The sequence below is a fragment of the Candoia aspera genome, chromosome 1 (genome assembly GCF_035149785.1).
Source record: "Candoia aspera isolate rCanAsp1 chromosome 1, rCanAsp1.hap2, whole genome shotgun sequence".
NCBI lineage: Eukaryota > Metazoa > Chordata > Lepidosauria > Squamata > Boidae > Candoia > Candoia aspera.
The window spans coordinates 94,311,532-94,335,323 of NC_086153.1; the positions used below are offsets into that span (position 1 = coordinate 94,311,532).

At 38.0% G+C, this 23,792-nt stretch overlaps 1 protein-coding gene across 3 annotated transcripts in view; it reads left to right on the forward strand.

Moving 5' to 3' along the window:
- Positions 1–23,792, forward strand: part of MED23 (mediator complex subunit 23) — a 47,538-nt gene that overhangs the window by 19,870 nt on the left and 3,876 nt on the right. For 2 of the 3 annotated variants that reach the window (XM_063309977.1, XM_063309985.1), the window contains 14 exons: positions 4,759–4,959; positions 5,862–6,005; positions 7,998–8,143; positions 9,317–9,562; positions 10,266–10,408; positions 11,986–12,160; positions 13,841–14,004; positions 14,988–15,112; positions 16,252–16,457; positions 16,977–17,157; positions 17,864–18,034; positions 18,381–18,597; positions 22,270–22,506; positions 23,442–23,607. In XM_063309977.1, coding sequence (XP_063166047.1) covers positions 4,759–4,959; positions 5,862–6,005; positions 7,998–8,143; positions 9,317–9,562; positions 10,266–10,408; positions 11,986–12,160; positions 13,841–14,004; positions 14,988–15,112; positions 16,252–16,457; positions 16,977–17,157; positions 17,864–18,034; positions 18,381–18,597; positions 22,270–22,506; positions 23,442–23,607 — 2,522 coding nt within the window. Of the gene's footprint in view, positions 1–4,758; positions 4,960–5,861; positions 6,006–7,997; positions 8,144–9,316; positions 9,563–10,265; positions 10,409–11,985; positions 12,161–13,840; positions 14,005–14,987; positions 15,113–16,251; positions 16,458–16,976; positions 17,158–17,863; positions 18,035–18,380; positions 18,598–22,269; positions 23,072–23,441; positions 23,608–23,792 lie in introns of those variants that run through there. The other variant, XM_063309969.1, reaches the window with a different exon arrangement.

Sequence of the window (23,792 nt, forward strand, 5' to 3'; positions counted from 1 at the left end):
CATAAAGATTTGTAGTTATACAGTGTTCAGAGTGGAACTTGGAAACTATTCAGATCTGAACTTGTAAACGGGAAAGGTGCTGGAAATGTGCAACAAGAATTTCAGAACTTGAAACATGAGTAAATCAGCCAAATTACCCCTCTTGCCTAAAGAGGAAGAGACTGTGGAAACTTTGAAAGTGGACTTGGACATTCAGAGGTAATAGGTGGATTAAGGAATGTTTTGGCTGTGCCGTCCTGTACGTGGATGTCTATTTTGGCCCTCGTGCAGTCTTTCTGCTAATCTGCATGTTAAAAATTAAATCTGCTAGTGGCCTCAGCGTAGAGCTGTAAATACTACTTTACAGGGCAGCCCAAAGTGTCTGTACAGCATAGTTGTTCTGCATCTACCACTGCTGAAATTTATTGCATGCAGGTAAAATTGCAGTGCAGGTAAAAGCCACCCAGAGTCATTGTGTGTGAGTTGGGTGGCCATATATATTTTTTTTAATAAACAATTTGTAAAGCTCCCAATATCTCTTATTATTCTATGAGGTGCACAGGCATTGCTTTCAAAAGACCAGTTCTTTGTTGTCAACTCAAATTAAAATTGGCAATTTCATTCCTGTTGATTTTTATCCCAATGGTTACTAAAAGAGTTTTTAAAAAATCTCAAATCAATAGAAACTGGGCTCTGGATTATTATCTATTGAGTTTCATATATCAAACATTTTAATTATTCTTTTAAGAATCTTTTTTAAATGTAATTTTTATTAAAGCCTTTAAACAAGAAAATAAAAACCAACACAAACTAATACAAAGTAAGGAAGAAAAAGGAAAAAGAAATCAAAGAAAAAACAAACAAAAAGTGCAGGAAAAGAAAAAAGTTGAGGAAAAATAGAAAAGAAAGAAAAAGGATAAAAGGAGTGGCTTCTGATATTCTTCACAGCAGTTATAAGTACAAATATATTTTAACCTCTCTCTCTGAAGTTACATCATATTACTTTCTTTCTATAATTTATCTTGCCTATTCATCAAAGCCATAAATCACAAGATAGTGTCTTTTCTCTAATCAAAGAAGTCAATTTATCCATTTTAGCAAAATCTGTCAAATTATTCTTTTAAGAATATTAACTTGCTATCATTACAGAAGATTCTTTTCCAAATATCTCCTGATACTAGTTGTAAGTGAAATGAATTTTACAAATTAGCTAAGAGGCACTCCTTGCCTAAGAGATGTCTGATCTGTATGTCCACAGATTGTGTGCTTCAGAGAGTTTTTGGACCTAATATATCCATTAAGGTTCCACCATGTACTGGTACATGTCCCCACTGCAATGGCAATTATATTCATAGGCAAACCAGCTTTCACATAAAATGTGAAATAATACTGGAAAAAATGGTTTCTTGTTGGTTTTATGCAGCTTTTCAAAAGGAAAGAGATTCAGACTTTAGGAATAAGAGTCCATATTCTGTATCTTACACATGATACCAGGTCTCTTGATTTCCAATGCTTACAAATAATTTAACTGGCAAATAGTTTAATACAGTTACATTTTTAGGAACTATACATTTATATTTAAAAATGCTGACTTTCTTCCAGTGACAGTTGGAAATCAGAGAGTAAGGTATCATTTTTATTTGTTCCATTCTTACCTAAGAAATGGAAGCATCTCTTAGAAGAGCTCAGAGTCATTTGGCTGATTGTGGTGGCTGGCTTCTGCACAAGAAAGTCATGCTAATCCTTTGATTATAGAACCTCCAACATGTGCATATGTAGGCCCTTCATAACTTCCGAATGGAATGGCACACTTGTCTATGAGTTCAGTATACAAGAAGTAGCAATACGCATCATTACATTGTATATAGTCTGACACGTCAGCATGTAGCACCTTGTCTGGGTTTGGAAACTAAGAGTTGGTCCTGGTTAACACTAGGATGGGAGAGTCCTGGGCAATACCAGGGATGTAGGGTGGACTGGGAACTTGACAGCCTTCCAGAAGAAGGCAAGGGCAAGCCACTTCCATACTATTGCCAAGAAAATAGCATGGATATGTCCAGGAAGTCAAGCTGCTTGACTTCATAGCTTGGCACTTAGAGTACAGAAAGAAATATACTAATGAGTACTGCTGGCTTTTGGAAGAAACCATGATGGTAGCCCTGAGAAGATCACAGGGGAGAGGAGATGTATAATGTATCTCAGTGAACTTGCCTGTACCTTCTGTCAGGAACCGTTTTTGAGGTGAGGATCGGATGTTGTCCTTCTAACAGTCTGACTTCTACCTTTCCTGTTTCCTTGTGTCAGAGCACTGAGAGTATTACATAATTTGCAAGAAGAAAACTCGGCGAACACCAAGATCCCAACCGTCTTCCTTGTTAAGCCTTTCTCGCATAGAACTAATGAGAACAACTGATAATTACATCTGCTGCTTTGTGGGTTCCATTTCCTGGTCAAGTTAGAGTATTGTGGAGGCCAAGAACTGGCTTTTATATTTTTTCCAAACTAAAAAAAAATCATGAATTTTATTCTAATGACATATCCTGGCTTGATAATAACCACAACAATTGTTGTATTTTTCCATATCAAATTATAGTGAATTTCAAGCCCTGAACACAGTAGTTTTGCATGCCGAATCATTAAATAGTTTGTAGTATTGTCTGTTGCATTCTGCTCTGCTTCATAATTAGCTGCATTTGGAAAAGAAAAGTATTCTCAACTGGTGTTGATATTGCCCTTTGTAAAATTGTAATGTGGTTGATCCGTGATGATGGCATTGTGATTTTGAAAGAGAGGGTCAGAAGCAACTAATGCTTTCTTTTCAATTAGAATTCTTCTGTTTTTGAGCATGCTTCAAGAAAGCACAGCTAGAACCGTAGCTTGGGGCAGTTTTGAGCTGGCAAAGAGCATGTGAAAGAGAGAGTGCTGTTCTCAGACTTCGTCCAAAATTTTGCCATTCTTGCGTTGTGTTGTTAACTTGAAAGCATAATCCCTTTTTCATGGCAAAAAGCTACCCCCACTGGTTTAGGCTAGAATAAGTATCTCTTTTCAGGGTTCTTTTCCTTTTTAATCCTAGAGGAGCACTGTGGGCTACCTGTTAGTCAAAGAACAATTCATTCAGAGGAGTGCTAAAACGTTTTGAGTAAATCCTATCTGGATAGCCTGGCAAATTTTTTTAAAAAGAAAACCACCACCAAATCCCCCTTTTTTGCCTCTAGAAAGGGACACAGCATTTTCATCCGTAGATTCTAAGCAGCTCCGTATCTTTTCTGTATTGTCTCTTTAAAATAATATATTTTTCCTCATGCTAAAGCTGTGTTATGTTACAGGTCCATTATCTAAAACGGACATTCTATGAGTATTTTTTTAAAAAACCTCAGAAATGGTCCAGTTACTTCTGTGGTATCAAGGGTGCATGAATCCACAGTTATTTACTTCTCAGATTAGAGTGTAATCTTATAAATGTTCAGTCCAAGTAACAAGTTTAATAGGCCACGGGTCATGTAGACTTGAGATGTGTACAAAACGGGAAATTTACCAAGGCGAATCAAAACCCAGTCCAGAGTTCAAAATACAGAGAAAGTACTGTTAAAGTGTTAGGTGGAGCCCATAGTCCAGGACCAGGCCAAGATTCAAATGTCCAGATAAATCTAAGTGGCACAACGCAAGGCAAAGCTCCTTACTGAGCGCTCAAGTCTCTGCCCAAGCCTAGTGGGGCTATTTGGGAGTGACACACAGAGCACAAAGCAGAGTTTATGAGTCCAGTGGTTACCTTTGCACGCCAAGCCATGTGGAGTTTTAGGAAGAGGAATGAGCAGCAAGGCACCCCCCTGATCACGCCCTCTATACTGCTGGGAAAGGTTTGGAACTTCTCCACCGGCTTGCTATATCGCCCTGACTTAGCACTGTTTCAAATTGGAGCAGTGTCTACTTTCAGCAAGCGGTTTCTCAAATCACCGTTGGATGGTTTGAAACTAACTGTGCTAACCACAGTTACCTGGGCAGCGTGACAGGCTCCAGGTAGATAAAAGTGCCACCTTGAGACTGCTAAGGCTCATTCCTGCTCTTTCACTTATCCCCTGCATCTGGCTTAGCAGGATCCATGAATGCAATCAGTTTGTCCATGGGTAACATCAAACCGTTACTTCCACATCCATCCTAATACTCGGGTATAAGCACCTTGTCTTTTCTTCCTCTAGCCCATTCTACTTAAGTTACTGAGTTGCGGCAAAGTAAAGTCAGAACAAGGAGGCCTATTTATGCTTGATACCCCTCCCAGGTTTGTAAATTGAATTAATTAATTAAACCACGCTTAATTAGTTATAAATAAAATAAAAAGCTCACAAGGTAAAAAGGAAGGAACAGAAAAGCACAATCTCTATGGTGCACTGCCGTTTGTTTTTACGTGCCAACTGCTCCGGTGCCTTACGTTACTTCAGCTTTCCAGTTACCGGGAATAGGCAAAACAAATCAGTTGCAACGCTGTTCCAAGATACCAGATTCCTGGGCTGTTAATCCAAATGCATCATTCTTCAGGGCTGGAAATGTATTCTCATAAACAGTCTTTTCAGTCCATTCCATAGAGAAGGGGCTTAGTAAATGAGCATCGTAAGGAAGCTGTCATTTAAAGGGACCTGTAACATCAGACAGTTTTAATGCATTGGCTTACCTTGTAAATCTTTACGTTGAGATCTTGTGTCATGCTTCCCAACGTACTGAAGTAAAGAGTGGAAATGATAAATGCTAGTCTTTGGAATATTGCATCTGATTTCTGCTTTGCAGCACAAACAGCGATGCCCTGTGCTGGAGGACCAGTTGGTCGATTTGGTGGTATATGCCATGGAGCGTTCAGAGACGGAGGAGAAATTTGATGATGGGGGAACCAGCCAGTTGCTGTGGCAGCACCTCTCCAGTCAGCTTATCTTCTTTGTACTCTTTCAGTTTGCAAGCTTCCCTCACATGGTCCTGTCTCTGCATCAAAAGGTAGGTTATCATTAGCAAGATCAAAGTAGATCACTATTTCTCAAGCTTTTTAAAATTCACACACACAGACACGTCATTGTACTTCCATGACCCTGCAATTCTGGCGCTAATTGTTGGTTTGGTAAGTGGGTATCCAGAGATCTTCTTCATCGTGTGGACGTTATGTGCAAGCATATCTAGAGCATGGGAAAATAATATTCCAACGGTGGTGGTTTTAACACTGGAGGCTAACATCAAGTCTTTATAGCAGGAGAGAGCTAGCCAGTAATGAAAAAATACACTGGGAAGTGTTTGGTACATCACCTAGCAACAAGCCATCCATGTTTGTTCAGACTGAAAGATGTAGAACACAACAGCTCCTGCTTCCCTTTCCTATTATGACACTGTATTGTTGTCTTTCGGAAAGTTACCCTTCCTGTCTTGATACACAAGTACTAGGGCTATCCAAAGCCTGTGAAGAAAAGCTGCAGAAATCCCAGAAAACATATGCAAAGCATATCTCGAGCAGCTTTATTTTCCAGGCCTGTTTCAGAAGCTGCTCTTGGCTGTCCTGCATGCGTGTGCACTTTGCACAGCCCTAATAATCCTACTTCGATAGAGATCTCTCAAGATATCTAATTAATTTTTGAAGTTAGCTGGGGGTTTTAGAGGAAGCAGATACCTTCAAACATTTCTGATGCTTTTGGCTGAATACAGAATTTGGATTTTAAGTCTTTCAGTTTTTAGTATTGAGCTGCCAAGAATCAGAACAGTTGGTGTTATATAAATGTTGGTAAATAAATAAGTTGTGGGGAAATCATCTTTGCAGGTGTCAAAATACATCATTTTTAGAAACTTGTGAGAGTTTTCTTAGGAGTGTGTATTTGGTATTCATGGGGTTTGTTTCTTTGTATGTTTTATAGTTGGCAGGACGAGGCCTAATCAAAGGCAGAGACCATTTGATGTGGGTATTATTACAGTTTATCTCTGGAAGCATTCAGAAAAATGCATTAGCTGATTTTCTTCCTGTTATGAAGCTTTTTGACCTCCTCTACCCTGAGAAAGAAGTGAGTCTTCTCTGTGATATATTTCTACTATTATTTATTAATTATGCTTTAGTCTTTAACGGATATTCAAGGGATAAAACCATTCCTTTTCCCATAGGCCAGATGATAATTTGGCAAAGGGGAGCCTGATGCTTCCAGGAGCATCTTTTTTTATATAAGGAAGAGTGGGCCATTGTTGGCCTAAAATCTCATCCGTCGAGGTTTTATCTTACATTTCATTGTAGGTAACATCTGTATAAGATCACTGTCAGATCATCTGAGACGTGGATGACAGTGTCCCCAGTAGGCAGAAGGTACAACTCTGTATCTTCTGATACAACTCTCTGTATCTGTATTTAGAGGGACTGTAAAAGCTCTGTGGGATAGAGTAACATTTTCTTGAAAATACAAGTTCATAGTCTGGGAAAGCTTATGGACCCAGGCTTAACTTTAGGTAAACTTTAGTTCCTCTGCTGGCTTTCCCCAGCTCTGCATCTTTTGTAACCCTGCTGAAGACATTATTGTGATATTTCTTTCACGTATGACAGAAAAGTGTATATAATAATATTTGTATATAATTATATATAATGACATGACAGACACCTTCAAAGAGAGTCTTCTATAATGTGCATTATATGAAACTGTCTTTGAAAATGATTTAAGAGTTCAGATGTGGCAGCCAGGTTCACACCTGAAAATGCCCATTATGGCTGCTCTTAGATTGTTGCCCCAAGTGCAGGGAATGAGAGGATGGAACACTTTTCAAGACCTCTCACTGGTTACCTTTACGGCATCATGCGAAACAAGACGTGGACCTTTATTTTGTGCTGGGAGAGTTTAGTATTTTCACCATGCCTGCTGCAGCTAGTTCAGTGGGCTCATTCTGACACTTCAGTTTTTCTTTTGCAAATCTATCGGAGTGGCTTCAGTTTGGTGATACATATCTCTATGATATTACTACTAGAAGTCATATTTTTATTTGGGATATGCTTATACGTAAGGGCAATACAAAGAGCAGTAAAAATCACAACATAATATCCACAGACTTATCGAACAGGTTATCCCTGAGGCGACGATGGTTCCCACTCTTACGGCTTTCTGGATAATAGTTAAAACCTGGCTCCAGTTAGCAGCTTGAGGGAGATCCTTGCCGTTATAGTTACTGCTTACAATTTTATTCTTTTTCTAATTACATTGTACTGTGTTCAACTTTGTACATTGCCTAGAGCTTCTAGAATGAGGTGGTTCATAAATACTATATATCGGTTTTACAAATCCTAACCAATTTTACCTAACCCTAGCACTACCGTAATCTAAATTGGTATTAGGTACTGCAACTGAAAATAATGGATCTTCTAACTTCACAGTGGTCCTGGAAAAAAAGGCATTTTAAGAACCTTTTTAAATTTCAGGAGATCAAACTCCAAACATAATGGAATGGTATGTGAGAATGGCCTTGGGAGCCAATGATCAGATAAGAGGCAGTTGAGCCCACATGGCAAACATCTCAGAAGGGACCCTCCTGAGTTTCTTGGACTGTAAAAGCAAGGGGACAGAGATATACTTTCAGACTTGCAAGATTCTGCTAATGTAACCTTACAAGAAAGGTAGAGCTAATTCTTCTGGGTGTGCTTCTTGTCTGGGCTACCTTGCAAGGCTGACAACATAGTTCAGTGGTCTGTTCCAAAGAGTAAAAGCTAGATTGGGAGAAGACTCTCAAAGATAAAGTAGCCAATCTGACATCTGGGATAACTAAGCAACCCTGATTGCATGGTCAAGATGAACAAAGAGAAAACTTGAAGTTAGGGTAAATTAGTGCCCTTGTACCCACAGCCCAGAAGGTCAACACTAGCAGATTGAACTGGTGACATGTTTTAAGAGATAGTTACCTCAACAGATACACAAGTTCCTGAAAACGTAGTTACTCCATTTCTAAATTTTGATTCACCATATTTATGTACTAGCTAAATTACAATAGAATATAATTTAATGTCATGTTTCTTCTTTCCTTAGTGCATTCCTGTGCCTGATATCAACAAACCCCAGTCAACCCATGCTTTTGCAATGACCTGTATCTGGATACATCTGAACAGAAAGGCTCATAGTGACAATTCTAAACTACAAATTCCAATTCCTCATTCTCTCAAGCTCCACCATGAGTAATTATGTTCTGTAATCCCCTTTTCAGTAATGATCATCCTCGAATGGATGAACAATTATACTGACACACAAGAAGTATATATCTTAATCTTTTAAATTAAATGTATGTCATATTCTGTACCTACAAAGCATCAGAAATCTATGTTTAAAACCAGGAAACACAAATCTCAAATGAAAAAGACCTTAATAACATTTGAAAGCAGTATTGCAGTTAAAGTTGCAGGATTACAAAACAGTCTACAGAGTTGAAAGACTAAAATTAAGCAGAACAATTTCTATTGAACAAAAGAAGGAAGGAAATAACCATTCTTGAGATTGACTTTCATGTAGTACATACTACATACTATCTTTTTTATAGTATACACACTTCCTTTATCTTTAAAAAAAAAGTAAAGTAAATGTATTCAGCCTAGCAGAAGCTTGACATACTCATTTTGCTTATGTGCAAGGAGGAGACACTGGGAAATTGTACTGCTAAATTTTGGCATGTCATTCTAGAGTTGCTCTAATGGGGCTACCTGGAATCCATGGGTTGCCTTCCTCTTTGCTTAAAGAGCAACTATTTAGAATTGGGCCATGTGATAAGAAAAGATGACTTGAGCATGTAGTGCACAAATTTCTCTATGAATTACTGCAAGTAGTAACTGCTTTCTTGTCCACAAAAAGTTACTGTCCCTGTGATTCTTATCACATACAGGTAGTCCTCACTTAATGACCTTTGTTTAGTGACCGTCTGGAGTTACAACAGTGCTGAAAAAACCGATTTATGACCATTCCTCACTTACAACCATTGCAGAGTCCCTGCAGTCACATGATCGTGATTTGGGCACTTGGCAACTGTCGCACATTTACGATGGCTGCAGAGTCTGCGGTCATAGGTCATGTGATTGCCATTTTTGAACTTCCCAGCCAGCTTCCAATAAGCAAAATCAATAGAGAACCGCATGATTCGCTTAATGACCATGTGATTCATTTAACGATTGCCACAAAAATTGCTGTAAAATCATGTCCAGATTTGCTTAATGGCTTCATCGCTTGACAACCTAAATTCCAGTCCCAATTGTGGTTATTAAGTGAGGACTACCTGTATACATTTTTTGATGCTTAGCGTGTCAGATCTTTTGCACATAAACAGCTTTCTCTCTTTCACTTAAGTATCTTTGGGTATCCAGGTTCTTGCAACAGAGTCTAAGGAATAAAAGTCTTCACATGAATGACTACAAGATCGCCTTGCTATGCAATGCTTATTCCACCAATTCAGAATGCTTTACGTTACCCATGGGCGTTCTGGTGGAAACTATTTATGGGAATGGCAACATGAGAATACCTCTCCCAGGAACCAACTGCATGGCTTCAGGCTCAGTCACACCACTGCCAATGAACCTCTTGGACTCACTCACGGTTCATGCCAAAATGAGGTAAAATATAATCAGTATCAACAGTGGATGCATCTGCCTGACGTGTTAAACCACTTGGGGTGTTTTTTTCAATTATTTCATTTTTTTTTCATTCAATAACAGTATAAATGAAAAATCATTCAAAGTTTCCAAACAGCACAAGGTTTGCCAAAATTAGAGCTATTATTCTTATTAATGTAATACATGTAATCTTTCCAGATCCAGTAAAAATCCAATTCACCTCTCTCTAACCTTCATATTTGAATTTTATTGGTAATTTGTGACTTAATTTCTGTTAAAATGTCTTACCTTATAGAGGCCCTAAGCTCTCCATGACTTCTACTGGACTGGATAGTTAACATGAATGTGTGGGCCTCTCCTTAAACCTGGTTCGCCAGCTGCTTCATGATAGCTGGTGGCTTCTCTGTGGTTAAGCATCCCATGCCATTTCCACTGAGCCTTAACTAGGGTTTGAAACCAACAAATAACTATGATTCTGGATTCTGGTTAGTGCCAGTCAGAGTCAGTGGCTGCTCTATATTCTTGTGACGTGCTGAATTATGGAGGAGTTGCCAGTTATGGCTAAGCAGTCATGGGAATACTAAGAAAGTGATGTGCACCTTCACTGTTGTGCTATGCAAACACAACTACTACTTCCTGAATTCCAGAGCCCTAATTTCAAGAATTTGATATCGAAAATAACACCTTCTGCTTTTTTTTCTAGCCTCATTCACAGCATAGCCACCAGAGTAATAAAACTGGCCCATGCAAAGTCTAGCTTGGCCTTAGCTCCAGCTCTTGTGGAAACATACAGTCGTCTCCTGGTTTACATGGAAATAGAATCCTTGGGCATCAAAGGTTTTATCAGTAAGAAAACTTCATTTCATTAATATTACTGTTTCAGACTGTTAATATTTATGATGTAAATTCCAAGCTGAATTGCTTAGAATCATCAGCAATTGTAATGATCTGTAGAATATCTTTGAGAGAGGAGGAGGAAGAGCCACAGACTAGGCAACAGTCAGATAAGAGGCAGCTGAGCCTGCAGAAGGACATGGACATGGCAAGCGTCCCAGAAGGGACCCTCCCTGGTTTCTTGAACTGTAAAAGCAAGAGGGGAGAGATGCACTTTGAGACTTGCAATATTGATGTGAGCCTTCAAGGTAGTCTAGACAAGAAGATGAGTATTAACACTACCTTTATTGTAAGGTTACAATAACAACCTTGCAAGAATTGTTTCAGCTTATTTATTGATTTGATTTGATTTGGTTTCTATAGTCACCCATCTCAGCAAGTGACTCTGGGTGGTGAAGAAAAAATTGCTTTTTTGTGCATTATAGCATCAGATAAATTATTCCTTAACCCTATGCAATAATCTATATAATATGCGGTATTATTTCTGAGGAGGGACTCAGACACTTGAGAGAATAATTTGTCTGTCCTCAAGTGAGATGATGCCAGTCAATTTGTAACCTTCCAGATATTGATGGACTGTAGCCTCCACAATCCCTGACCATTGGCCATGTTAGCCAGAACTGAGGGAAGAAGATGTGCGAAACAAAACCTCTTCTGATTTAGGTATCTTCTGGTGAAATTGAGATTTATCCTTCCCAACTCTATGCCCACCAGAGACAATATTTATATTAAAATATATATTCTAATATTTTTTTTACCATTTCTGCCTCTCAGAAATTTCAGATAAAATGTTTAATATCTTGAAAACTGTAAATAACCTTGGTAGACAGTTTAGAGTGAAAGAGGGTCATTGGCCCAAGGTTATGTAGTGAACAGCCTTACTCATACAAATTAGGCCATAATTTCAGAAGCATGATTTGTGGAATAAATCACAATAAGCTGAATTCATACTTCATTAACTACAATATTATGTACAATTCACAATGTTCATATCATCGGCTAAATTGATTGTGCTATCAAGTCATTTTCGACTCCTAGCAACCACACAGATAGATTTTCTCCATGATGATCTGTCCCTAACCTGTTCTTTCAAGTCTCCCAACAGTACAGTCATCACCACTGTAACTGAGTCACCTGTTAAGTTACAATTAAACATACACATTATGTCGTAGTGCAGTGTGTGAACCCAACTAATTTTTTTGGCTTAGATTTGTATCTGAAACTACACTACAGTGAATTGATCTGTTCTCTGTTTTTTCTTCAGATTGTATTTCATCTTTTGCTAAAGGTTTGTTCTTTAAATAGGGCCTTTTAAGCTTGTGTGTAACAGAGTGGTGATTTAGTAAAACCTGTGACATGCTTAACTGTATAGTAATAATATGCCTGTTAAATGGGCTTCCTACTTTTCTGAAAAAGTGTGGAGAGTTGCTGTAAATATAAGGATCTGGGTGGATTTATGCTTGCAAGGAAGCTGGCTTTCTCTTAATTTTTCACTAGAAAATAATTCTCAGGATTCTTTTTCTTCTCAGGTCAACTGCTGCCTACAGTATTTAAGTCTCATGCTTGGGGAATCTTGCATACCCTGTTGGAGATGTTCAGCTATCGTATGCACCACATCCAGCCTCATTACAGAGTCCAACTACTTAGTAATCTTCATTCTGTAGCTGCCGTTCCACAGACCAATCAAAACCAGCTTCATTTGTGGTAACAGTATTTTCAACAACTCATCATTTTTGCTTTAGAGGCAGTAGGCCTGTCAGGAAATCATAGGAGGAAAAAAATGGAACAGAATCCATGCATCTAAGTTATGACAGTCCTGCTAATTTGCACGTATTGAGAGCTTCTGAAAAAGTGTTTGATAGCAGTCTATACAGACTTGAATGCTGGCATGCCTGATGCCCATTGCCTGTGAAATGGAGCTACCTTCTCTTCCCTACAGTTTTAGGGAATACGAAGGGTTCAGCGGGAAAGTGAGGAAGGCAGTTGTGTTGCATAACTGGAAGTCAGCTTGGGTAACACTGCATGTGACCCATAAGACTTTAAAGCTGTTTATTGCTTTGGCAGGTTCATGTAGTGAGTTGTTACATTTACGTATGTATCATGTGTTTCTGACAATGAAGGCAAAGCAGTGTTTGAGCTTTACAAATCAGAACAAACTTGAGGGTGGTGGAGTTCATAGGCATTTCCTCTCCCCTTCCCATGCTTCTTCCTTTCATTGGAGCTTATATAAAATTGCTTACTGAAAAAAGGGCTTTTAGAAACATGGTCCATGGAACAATCCATAATAAGCTCATTCAAACATAACACTAAACTGTATTCATGATCAGTTCAAAAAGCTATGCAATACATTGTAGGAAAAGACTCAAAACTCAAGACTTAGCTAAGCTTTTTAAGTTTCAGCTATAGTGATTTTAAGGAGCGCTCTAGATTCAATCATGGGACATACACTGAAATTATAAAAATAATAACTTTGTGTTACCTGTGAACTGTCATTGTGGTTTAATTATTTTTAGTGGCAACTGGCTGACCAAGAACTTAAACCTCAGTTGCAATTCTGGTTACTGACTTGATGTTTTACCCACCATTCCAATTTCATCTGATGATTTAATTGAACAATAGATTTTAAGTTCCAAGGGAGGGAGGAAGGAGATGAGCTGATAGGCAAGCATTGTTTTCTAGTTCTGGACTGTGATTTAGTAAGCATTGACCTGTTTTGAGAAGTAAACTCAAATTAATAATTCAGATGCATGGATACATTCTGGATTTCCTTCATTAAAATAGCCACCAGGTTTTTGGGAGGCTATTGTAAGTGATGGCCTTTGTTATTGGAATGAGACAGAATCAGCTTTCCATTTCATCTTCAGCTCAGCTCCATCTTGGGGATGGAATATTTTGCTTCATTGTTTGACAAAGTACACCTTGTCATTTCATCTAGCCCCAGCAGATTCTAGTTCAAAAAACGTATCCATGAATTAAATCTGAGTTGTTTCAAGCAAAATGTAGCTGAAATTAATTACAGTTTGTAATTTTAATTAGAAGTTAAAATATTTATTTTTGTCTCCAGAGCCATGTTGAAGATTAAAATTTGTTGCAGCATTTCTGTCATGCTAAGCCACTTAAAAATTACAAGTATATCTCCAAAATATTAGTCTATAATAAAAAAATATGGTTACAAATCCAAATAGTGCTACATTGATTAAGTCCCCTGTTTATTTATTTCCTGTAATGGCCTTCAAGATCCCATGTATTTCACTAACTATAATTTGAATATGTGGAAATGTGGCTTGTGCAATTTTAGAGTAAAATTTATTGAAACTAGGTGTCTTTTACTTCAATTTTCTGTAATTACCACAAGAGATCCTTAAGAGTATATTCTTTTGACAGTGTGGAAAGCACAGCTCTGCGCCTGATTACTGCCTTGGGTAGCTCTGAAGTCCAGCCACAATTTACACGATTCCTTAACGAGCCCAAAACAGTGCTTTCAGCAGAATCAGAGGAACTTAACAGAGCGCTTATTTTGACTCTAGCAAGAGCAACGCACGTCACAGGTAACAATCTCACAATTTCATGGATTTTAAATAGAAATAGTTAGAAATATGTGAAAGAACAGTATATGAACTGTGCTAGTTTTTCAAGGATCTTAAATGCTATGTGTTATTGTTCTTTATTTACCTCTACAGGTAAACTTCTCACATTGTACATGCAGTTGTTTCATCTTGATATGACAAGTAGATTCTGGTGTAGGGCAATATTCTATGCAGACGTTGTATGATCCTCCTAGAGGTCCACTCCTCTTGCAGCTGCATCAGGAATAGTTGGGTGGCTGACATCTGCTTTTGAGTTTGAAATTGGCTTTTATATGACGAGCTGTAGAGGCACGCTACATTCCCCTAGCTGAGAAAGTTAGTGTGAGGTTTTTATTTTAAGGCCTAATTTCAGAAACTCACAGCACAAGCCACGATGGATATGCGAAGTTCTTTATTAGGTCTTTACCTCAGACTGTCAAAGCCACAAGTGGCTCCACTTCCTCCCACCTCCTTCCTTTGTCTTCCCGCCTCTTCTTTGTCCCACCCCTTCCTCTGCTTTGACAGCTTGCGTGATGGTGGCCTCTCAGTCTCTCAGTTGTGAACGGGGTTGCTACCATCTGCTCTCTTCCTATCCCTTGCCCCTTCATTGCTCGTAGTCTCTCCTCTATCCTTCCTTCCCTTTGATGTGTAAGGTTAGAGCACCCAGGCGCAATTAACCATTGCCCCTGGGTTCTCCATCCTTACAGTTAAGGGCAGAAAAGTTTGTAGTAAAGGCATAGTTCTGACTAGAATAAACCATGTGGCATTTAGGACTTGGACTCTTCAAGGATTGAGCAATCATTTAACAGAGTTTATCAGAAATGAAGAATTAAACGTGTGCTGTGATTAAGAGCAACTGAAGGAATGCAAAAAGAATTACTACATGATGACAGTCGTATTCATTAAACCAATTGTGTTTGCTTTAATTCTTTGAATAGTCAGTTATGCTTACCTTTCTGTTTTAGATTTTTTCACAGGTTCAGATTCCATTCAAGGGACTTGGTGCAAAGATATCCTGCAGACTATCATGAGCTTTACTCCCCATAACTGGGCATCCCATACTTTGAGTTGTTTTCCAGCTCCTCTGCAGGTAATAGTTTAGGTTAGATCAGTGTTTCTCAACCTTGGCAAATTTAAGGTATGAGGACTTCAACTCCCAGAATTCCCCAACCAATTCTGGGAGTTGAAATCCATATAACTTAAACTTGCCAAGGTTGAGAAACACTGGGTTAGATAATCTGTGTCATGAAAGGCAATAATTATATTCTTGTGAAAAATTTACTTCGAGCTAAATATTGTTTCCTGTCTGTTAGATTTTTTGTGTTTGTTTATATGTTTCTTCCTCCGTTTCCACATTAACCTTCCTTTTTTAGAAATCTGTACAAAAACTAAAATTTCAGTGGGTATTTTTAACATACTTGTTACAAAATGCACATTTATAAACATCCTCTGTTGTTATAAATATTGAACTGAGAACTGCATTACAGAATTATCAGATTCAGTCTGCATATTAGTTGCACTGAAATGCAATACCAGTAAAATCTTCAGGCACTCCACTTCAGCTGACAACTTGAAAAAAAGCTATGTAATGCTGGTTTTGTATATTTTTGTTTTAAAACTCTTACTAGGTTTTAAATTTTACCAAATTCCAGTCTGGACAATTTAATTTTTACTTATTAAGAGTTTTAAAGCATGCATGCATTCGTGTGTATGTATGTAAGTGTGTATGTGTGTGTGTGTGTGTATTTATATATATATATATATATATATGGCAATACTAACAGAAATGATTGATTATATTCCACAAAGTCAGTGTTGACTGTTAGCTCATCCCTGAGAAGCTCCATGTTAAGCTATCAGCATACCAAGAAAAAATTTTCAAACATTCATACGTCAATTTTATGTTTATCTTTGTTTATTGAGATAAATAAGAAAGTTGAACCACTGTATTGTAAGGGGCCCTTTGTTTAAAACACATCTTACTATCCACTTTTAAAGTCCTTTGTTTCTAGTTTAATATACGATTTATTTTTTAAGGCAAAAGTTAGAATTAAATTGTCCAGACTGGAATTTGGTAAAATTGTGGGCATGGGTAGAGCAGACAGTTGGTCATAATTTAGGACAATAGTAGGAAAATTGAATTATGAAACTGGAATACCTCACAAAATATAATAAATTTTAGATAAAAAATGAAGTTGTTTTAGTGACTAGTACGTTGCTTTATTGCAGGCATTCTTCAAACAGAACAATGTACCTCAAGAGAGCCGGTTTAACCTGAAGAAGAATGTGGAAGAGGAGTACCGAAAGTGGAAATCCATGTCAAATGAAAATGATATAATCACTCATTTTTCTATGCAAGGCTCCCCTCCTCTCTTCCTTTGTCTCCTCTGGAAGATGCTCCTAGAAACTGATCACATTAACCAAATTGGTTATCGGTATGTTTTAAAAGATTAAATTATATACCGTGGCACCATGCATTAAAATAGAAGAATGTTTGGGGCATTGTAGAGGTACAGAACATTTTGTGCGTAGCTGCTGTTCTTTTAACATATCATGTAAAATGTTTTGCTAAGGTTGGCAGAATACTGGGTTGCACAGGTACAAGTACGAGGTGCACTTTTTCTTGTAATGCATTAATATAATGCATTAAATAGGTTGCTAGTCATATGATGAAAGCCACTTTTTTTACAGGTGCTTTCATTGCAGATCAGCCCAAAGTGTGCTTCTGCCAGCAGCCTTGGGAATAAATCCATTTAAAAATCAAAGAATCTAGTGTCTCCACTCCATTTTACTATGTAGTTTCATCAAATCTATTTTAGTCATGCATTTTAGGTATGCAGAACCTTCCAAGAGTGGAACTTTGAGGGTTGCTTGCTTGATAACACAGCCTTTTTTGGTGAATTGGTCTTCATATTATTTGATTAGTGCTATTATACTTCTCTCTCCTCCTTCAGAGTGCTAGAAAGAATTGGAGCTAGAGCTCTGGTTGCTCATGTTAGGACATTTGCAGATTTCCTGGTGTATGAATTTTCTACATCAGCTGGGGGCCAGCAGCTCAACAAGTGCATTGAAATTCTTAATGACATGGTGTGGAAGTACAACATTGTGACATTGGATCGGCTGATACTGTGTTTGGTAAGGAATCCTCAGAAAGAAGCTGCCATTATCTATTTGGAAATTTATCAGATATCACAATCACAATATGGTGTCAATTGCTTCTGCAAAGACTTTGCAAAAGTTCCTGAATCCAAAACCACTGCTAAAATGCACATCATTGATTTAAAATGGGAAAGGGGGTCTTAGTGTTAATCATGTAATCGTAGGCATTCAGAGTAATACAGTGTTACTAAATAATTACAGCAATACAGTGATATGAGCAGGAAGTTAAAATTGTTGGTGACTGAGTCACATACTAGGCTTCTGTAAACCTTGGTTGCTTCACTTCATTTCCTTATCTAGAAATGAAAGGTGTTAGTGAATTGTAGCATATTTTCTTTACATGATTATGGAAGAATTGAAGGTAGTTCAGTTATTAATGTCAGTGGATTATCATGTCCAATAGAGAAGGTTATTCGATTCTTTGAATGGTATTAAGAAAAAAATAAGTTTAGAACTTCTTTCAACTACAGTACTATAAAAATGCATTTTCTTTTCTGGTTTTATTGAGCAGGTTTTCAGCTGAAAAAAATTATGGGAAGCTTTATATTTAATAGTGAGCTCCAAATTCTTTTTTCACTCGAGCCATACTTAGGGGAAATTGAAGATATTTTCCTGTAGGTATTTTGCAAGGTTGTCTTATAGTTCAACTTTGATTCGTTTATTATTATTATTATTAATATAGGCAATGCGTAGTCATGAAGGCAACGAAGCCCAAGTGTGCTATTTCATCATCCAGTTGCTCCTACTGAAACCCAATGACTTCCGAAACAGAGTGAGCGATTTTGTGAAGGAAAACTCTCCTGAGCATTGGCTACAGAATGACTGGCATACGAAGCACATGAGCTATCATAAGGTACTTCTGGTTCATCCTCTTAATTGCACTAAACAGCAGTGCTTCTAAAACAAATACACGACTGTACTTCCTAGTGGCAGAAGATTAGGGATCTTGGGTACAAAAGATTTGTGATAACTGGGGTTGATATGCATCATCATCATCATCGTCATCATTATTATTGGTTACTGATCATGTAGATGTTATGAAAACTCAACTTGTGCCAGATGTTTTCCATTAAAATATGAATGTAAAGTGCAAGAAGAGGATCTCATTTAAACATGTGGGAAGAAAATAGAACATCAATAAATCACTTTACTAAAGCAAGGCAAATTAAATTAATCAAAAAAAACATTTTTCTCCCCAGAAATACCCTGAGAAGCTGTATTTTGAAGGGTTAGCAGAGCAAGTCAATCCTCCTGTTCAAATCCAGCCCCAGTATTTACCAATTTACTTTGGGAACGTTTGCCTCCGCTTCCTGCCAGTGTTCGACATTGTGATTCACAGATTTCTGGAACTTCTACCAGTATCCAAATCCTTGGAGACTCTGCTAGATCACTTAGGGGGCTTGTACAAATTCCATGGTAAGTTCCTAATGGAAGTTGTTTCAGTTCTGTAATATTACTGAACTCTTCTGCATTGATAATAAATGTTCTCTGTAATTAAGCTTCCTACTGATTCATGATATATCTGAGCCTTACTCCAGCTGTGGTGATTGTGCTTGTCTTAAAAGCCTGGTAGAGAAGTAGTTGCATTGTCAGACGTGCTGCTAGAAAACTATTCCCAGGAAGAACGGAAGCTGCAGGCAAGCATGTCACGAATCCTTGGGTCTAGATATATTTCAGCAATGGCAGTGCAGCAGGTCTGAGAAGTAAGCCCTCATCAAAAATACTGAGGCATGTGAGTGCTTGGGTTGAGTAGATGGACCCAGGGAGAGCTGTCCTTACTGTTCAAGAAAAAGAGAAAACCTTGGCTTGTATTGAGCACTGTACAAGCATCAAATCTCTTGAAGTTGCAGGAAACAAGGATAATTCTCTTTCAGTAATACGTTTGAGGAGATAAATGTGACACTGCATTGCGAACATCTTCTAATCCTAATAACATGAGCACACATGTCCCCTCTCTTCCTCCTCCTGATAACATTTTTTAAAGAAGATATTAATTCTCCATGGTTTAAAATACTCAAATTATGTCAATCCAACAGCTTGGATTTTAGATCGATGCAAATTGGATTAAGTTGGCAGTATTTATTATGCAAAATATAAATGCTAAATGAATTTGTTATCCTTTAAGTTACAAGAATTTAATCAAAGAATGATTAAAAGATGCCTGGAAAACAAGTCTAATTGTCAATTTACAGTAGTTAATTCTAAGAGGTAGAGCCTTTCATGTGGTGCACTTCTAACTGTACATAGAGCGGGAGGAAGAAAGCAAACATAATCTTAGTGGTTATTACAGAGTGACTACATGGTGCGTGTAATTCCATATTCTTTGAGATGACAACTCTTGGTGCCTTCAGAGACGATTCCTAATGTTTGCAACAATCTGGAGGTGGAAGTTTATCCAGCTTCCCTGTCTAGCAAACAGCCCTGTTATTCTTTGGAGAACTCCACCCAAGCACTAACCAGCCCTCATGCTACCTAGCTTCCAAATCCAGACAAGATTGGCCAGGAGCTTCACCTGCTGAGTCAGGTGGTATGTACAGATAGTCATAAATCATCCCATTAAAAGAATAAGAAACTAGTAATGCTAGAAAAGTTGAGCATGAAGAAGAGATGGGGTCTGAGTTCCTGAATTAATTTCAGTCACCCGTTTCTCTGTTTCTGGAACTTTTTTCATTCTCACGTTTACTTTCTCACATATTCATACACACTCAACTTTCCTTCTACCAAAGCTAGACTTCTTTGTAGCATCCCTACAGCCATTGCTCTCTCATGCTAGACCCAGTTTCTCTATTTCCTCCTCCCATGATATAGACCTTCAGCAGTCTCCTCAACATTGGCAATCCTCTTCCACATCCCCCTAAGCATCCCAAAGCTTCCCTCTTTTCCAAGCCACAATGATGGGGGCTATAGTGATGTGTTTTCAGGCGCTCCAGAATGCTTGAAAATACTTGCCTCCGTCTCCCCATCTCATTGCTTCCTACAAATGCTTGCAAAAGTCAAACATATGCTCCTTTAAGAAAGCAACTCTAAGTATTTTTTAAAATTTTCATCTATAACACCCATAAAATACTTACGTTTTGTCAGAATAATCTACAAGAATATTTTCAATGCGGTTGAATGTATGGTTGTTTGTTATATTTATATAGCCGCCTATCTCATGTAGAAATGATTCTGGGCAGCATACAACACTTAATTAAAATACGTAAAAACAGTCACAATTAAAAAATAATTATAAAAAGGAGCATAAAATAAGGGGGTGATATTAACCACAGTAAGGGAGCCAGTGCAAAACCTACCCAGTCTCCTGGGACCCCCAGGCCTGATTGTTGCAGGATATTAAGGCTACAATTTTAGATACACTTTGCAAGGTGTAAATCTCATGGGATTGCTGGGCCCTTACTTCTGAATAAATGTGCAGAGGGTTGCACTGTTAATAAATTAGGATCACTTTTGCAGAATACTCCTGTAGGGAAGGGATGGTAAACTTCCCTTTTTGAACATTCAAACGTTATTCCATAGAGAGTAATATTTGAGTTTATATAAATATTTGAGACACAACTGCTACCTTGTGTTTTTAATCAGAGCTGCCCAACTTCTATTTTAATCAAATAAGCCAACTTTATATTCCTTCCTTTTACTTCTAACAATCTTGATGTTTGGTCCCATCAAATAATGTCCTAGAACTTTATTTCTTTTCATTTTTTCTTTGCCCCTTCTCACAAAGTTCTTCAAAGCTTTAACAAGCCTCTTTTGTAAATCTGATATAGAAAATCTAAGTCACTCTCTTGATTTGTTCTTTGAATATCCCTTTTAATTATTAATACATCATCTTTTAAACACAGTCTATCTATAGAGCCAGACACTATTAAAATTAACTTCTGGATCCATTGTTCAAAAATATCCTTCAATATGTCCAATGCTAAAATATTTTGTTTCATTCTGTAATTGTAAGTTAAGTTTGAGTGTTCTTCTCCTTTAATTATAATCTTCCCTCTAATTCCCTCTAGTGTCCAATTTTTAAAGTCTTATTAAGTTTTTTTTAAAGAATTCAAAACAAAAGCATTTTCGTACAGGAATGATTCTTTATAATTAATTCCAAAATCTCATTTCAAATTTATCTGGACCCTTAGTCTGTTTGTAACTTCCTAAAATCAAAGTTTTAATCACCCTTTTGCTGTTTATTCCCCCCCAATTTTTTTTTTAAAACTTGTATTTAAAACTTATTTCACGAAGGATTGAAGGAAACTCACCCGGTGCTATAAAACTTGTCAATCCAAAGGTTCCTAATAGCTGAAAAGCAGTTAACGAGCAATTTCTGAAAGTTATTAGAAAAGGAAGTAGGCGAACCCAGTGTCCTTTCAAAGGCGTCAACCGCAGTTTGAGCAAGATGGCTGTTCCCTCGTCTCCCAGAGCTATAAACCTGCTGCAGACCACTGTCTTGTGGTCTCCTCACAAGGAGCAGCTCTCTGGAGCACTTGTGGCTGATTTCAAGTCCTCTCCTTGTCCAGAGAGAAATTATTGAAGAGCTGGTCTACTCGCCAGCTCTTCATTCCACCACGGTCATTGGCTCCGCTTTTCGCGGTGCCATCTTCAGTCTACCATTTCTTCCCTTGAAGTCCCCCCACTTATTCAAATTCTTATCCTGGATTTGTCTTAATGTTTTGAGCAGAACTGTAAGTAAATGATGAATGAAAGTAAACATATTCTTGGGGCAGAATTAAGCTTCCTGAAAATCTCTGCTTTCTTTTGAAAATTTCATTTTTCTAGGCCATACATGTACAAAGATGATAAGAAAAGAACGTGTATGAAATCTGAAATCTCAGAAGCCCAAACAATTGCTAAATGAGATTCCCATGTCTGGGAATGGGGTTTCAATGACCTTACTTCTTCTACAGCTGGTAAACTATATTAAATTATGCAAAGCCAGAAAAAAGGCAAAAAAGAATAATGTGAAGAATGGTTAGTGTGTATAATTTGTGCAAAGCACAGATCAGGTTCTTGGCATAGACTTACTTTATGGTCGTCCAGACTGTACAGCTCTAGCTGTAAAAGTCTAAACATGGCTGCTTAGGATTTTCTTTTTTTTGACAGATCGGCCAGTGACCTACCTCTACAACACCCTTCACTACTATGAGGGGCACCTCCGAGAACGAACCCACCTCAAACGGAAGCTTGTCCATGCCATCATCGGTTCCCTCAAAGATAACCGGCCTTTAGGGTGGTGTTTAAGTGATATCTATCTTAAATGCGCTATGAATCAGCGGGAAGATAATCCGTGGATCCCTGATGATATGTATTATTGCAAACTAATTGGGAGGCTGGTTGATAATATCCTTTCTAAAAGAATGAGTGAATGTATGAAAAGTATTAGAATATAGAGCAGTGGTTATTCTCAAGAAACCAGCTGTGCTGTGGTGTCATTTCTGTAGCATTCAGTTATTAATAGTTCTCTGTCTTAAACAGTAGCATTCAGATTATCACTGCAAAATAAGGACAATATACAGTATATGCAATTTCAACTTTTTGCCTTATCTGTGTTTACTAGGAAATAACTCCTACTAAGGAAAAGGACAATTTGCTTCCTAGCAAATTGGCTTATTTTAGTAAGTATGCTAAATTTAAAAAAAACTACAAGAGCAAAAAATCAATTATCTCTTAGCTAGTTTACTTTTAAATCTTGGAGTTGGGGTAGTTTATTCATAATGTAATAACATATTGTGTCCTTTGGTACGAAATGCTAACATACGCATGTGTATGTATAAAATTATTAAAGCTGGTCAAAGCAGTTGAAAGGTATTTGCAAAGAGTGTGAATGAACATCCCTTCTTCAAGCAGCAGAGCATCATTTAGGAAGCTTGTGTGGCTGCTTGGAAGGTTCTCCCCAACTGGGTGCATGTGTGTGTGTGTGCGCGCATGTGCATGCACAGCCTTTTCACTTTGTTGGCTGAAGAGTTGTCTAGACATGCCACAGCTTTCATACTTCAAGGAGGGGTGCTTTGTGAAGCCCCTCTCTTGGGTACTTGGCACTGCCCTATGTATTATAATGCTGTGATAGCTGAGTGATGCTTCCATGAGCCAGTACAAGACTTCAGCTGACCAGCCTAACAGCTGTTTGGGCCACCCTCCCTCCCTCCCTCCCTCCCAGGTGGTGCAATGTCTTGGGATGATCCTGCCAGGAAGCAGCTGTCAGGTTTATGACATCTTGTTTCAATACTTGTTTCCTATTGAATAGTTTAGTAGTTTATTAGCTTAACTGCAGTCACCGATGGCTGGTAAATCATCTAGCCCGTTCCCAAACTGTGATTGGAGGTTCAATGAATTTCCTAATCCAGCTGCCCATGCACTCCATGTGACCTGTGTTGAACTCATGGCATTGGCTGTTCCAGGGAAGGATGTAGGCAACGCCCTTCTGAATGTTGTCTTGAAGAGGTATGTAGAACTTCTTTCTTTTTTTTTTGAGAAATAGCCCCAGTATTAGAAAGCTAGAACGTAGAGTGTTATTTTTTTAATATGGTCAAAAGAGGAAAGTTTATTGAAGCTTATTTAGTTGATTTGTTTCTAAAATGTTTACGTGGCTTTAATGTGGCTATGCCAAAATACTGAGTACAAAAACT